Below are 1,859 nucleotides of genomic sequence, written 5' to 3' on the forward strand. Positions count from 1 at the left end.
CTTAATTTTCAGCATACTACATTTCAATATATCTTATATGTCTTTGCTTCTCAGATACAATCTAATTCTTTTTAAATGGAGTTTTGTGACTAATAGTTAGAAAACCTACATTTTCAACTAACGTGTAGCGTGGAAGAAGCCTTTTCTATGTTTTGTGCTAGAAGAAGGAAAAAGAAAAGAACGGAAGACAAGTTGTATGAAGAGGTTTAGTGACATCCCTTTGAAATTCAGTCAAAAAGTTCAGAACTAAAATACATGATGAGATGATTATGAAAGCTTATCTCAAATTACTCTGAAGACCATTTGACCACCACAGATCCCAGACAGGGTATAAGTAACATTCTGTAAAACAGAAAAATGTTTGCTGTTCAGAAATTCAGAAAAGGCTGTTTTTGTTTATTTGCTTGTTTGATTTTATTTTGTTTTGTTTTAGTCTTTAACTCATACTTATCTATATTCCAAGGAACCTTCAAGCTTGTGTTGATTTTGGTGTGATTTGAACTGAAATGTAAAGATACTTAATCATAATTTTGTATTTTAATGCTTCAGTTAAACCATCAGGTATCAATAATCCCAATGTCACAAATATATATGAGTACTGAGACTTCAAAGGGTGCCTGTCACTTTGTCTTTAAACTTCTGCGTGCAAAGTTGGCTTTCATCAAGTCTAAATAAAGAGAGTAACAGAAACAGTTATGTCAGTCCGGGCTTCTTTGAAAGGCCAAGAACACATTTGAATTTATTATTTATAAGGTAATTTTTTTTTTTTTTAATTTAAAACTTTCTTTGTGATTCCCCACAAAGAAAGCCATGTTCCTCTGCGCTCCCCTGCGGGCCGCGGCCGCCCGCTCGATAAGACAAATCCGCTACTTCCATGGAACACCAGCATGCAGCTCCAGCGGAGGAGCCTTATTTGTGCACAGAGATAGTCCCGAAAATAATCCAGATACTCCCTTTGAGTTCACACCTGAGAACAAAAAGCGAATAGAAGCAATCATAAACAATTACCCAGGGGGACACAAGTCTGCAGCTGTGATGGCAGTACTAGATCTGGCTCAAAGACAGCATGGATGGTTGCCCATTTCAGCTATGAACAAGGTTGCTGAAGTTTTAGAAATGCCTCCCATGAGAGTGTACGAAGTAGCAACCTTCTATACCATGTATAACCGTAAGCCTGTTGGGAAATACCATATCCAGGTCTGCACTACCACGCCTTGCATGCTGCGGGACTCTGATAGCATTTTAGAAGCCATCAAGAAGAAGCTTGGTATAAAAGTTGGGGAGACAACACCTGATAAACTCTTCACATTGATTGAAGTGGAATGTCTGGGTGCTTGTGTAAATGCACCGATGGTACAAATAAATGACAACTATTATGAGGATTTGACACCCAAAGATATCGAAGAGATAATCGATGAGCTAAAGGCCGGCAAAGTTCCCAAACCTGGCCCAAGGAGTGGACGTTTTTCTTGTGCGCCAGCTGGTGGCCTTACATCTCTGACCGAACCACCGAAAGGACCGGGTTTTGGAGTTCGAGCTGACCTCTAAGGATGCCTCTAAAGATCTTTGTAATATATGCTAAACTGTCTGAAAATAATAAAGTAACTTTAATCTCAGTAAAATGATTTATGTTTTAATACTTTAAAATGAAGGGAAGCAATAGGAATTAGAGTGTTTAGCTTACTGTGGTCTAAACTACAGTAAAACCTAATCATGATTCAGATTATAAAAAAAGTGGACAAAAATGATTCTGTAGATTGTAAAGTGTCTAATGATATTTTTAAAATTCAAATGAATAAAGTGTGAAGTGAATCATTTTGGTGAATATATTCCATTAAAAAAATGTTAGGCTTAGGACA

The 1,859-nt window shown here is 37.1% G+C and overlaps 1 protein-coding gene across 1 annotated transcript; it reads left to right on the forward strand.

Moving 5' to 3' along the window:
- The first annotated feature begins 810 nt into the window (after window positions 1-810).
- Window positions 811-1,616, forward strand: LOC116485943 (NADH dehydrogenase [ubiquinone] flavoprotein 2, mitochondrial-like). Its single transcript, XM_032181784.1, has one exon. The coding sequence runs from the start codon at window positions 811-813 to the stop codon at window positions 1,546-1,548; it is 738 nt and encodes a 245-aa protein (XP_032037675.1). The 3' UTR covers window positions 1,549-1,616.
- The last annotated feature ends 243 nt before the right edge of the window (window positions 1,617-1,859 follow it).

This window comes from Aythya fuligula, chromosome 2 (assembly GCF_009819795.1).
Source record: "Aythya fuligula isolate bAytFul2 chromosome 2, bAytFul2.pri, whole genome shotgun sequence".
Classification (NCBI taxonomy): Eukaryota; Metazoa; Chordata; class Aves; order Anseriformes; family Anatidae; genus Aythya; species Aythya fuligula.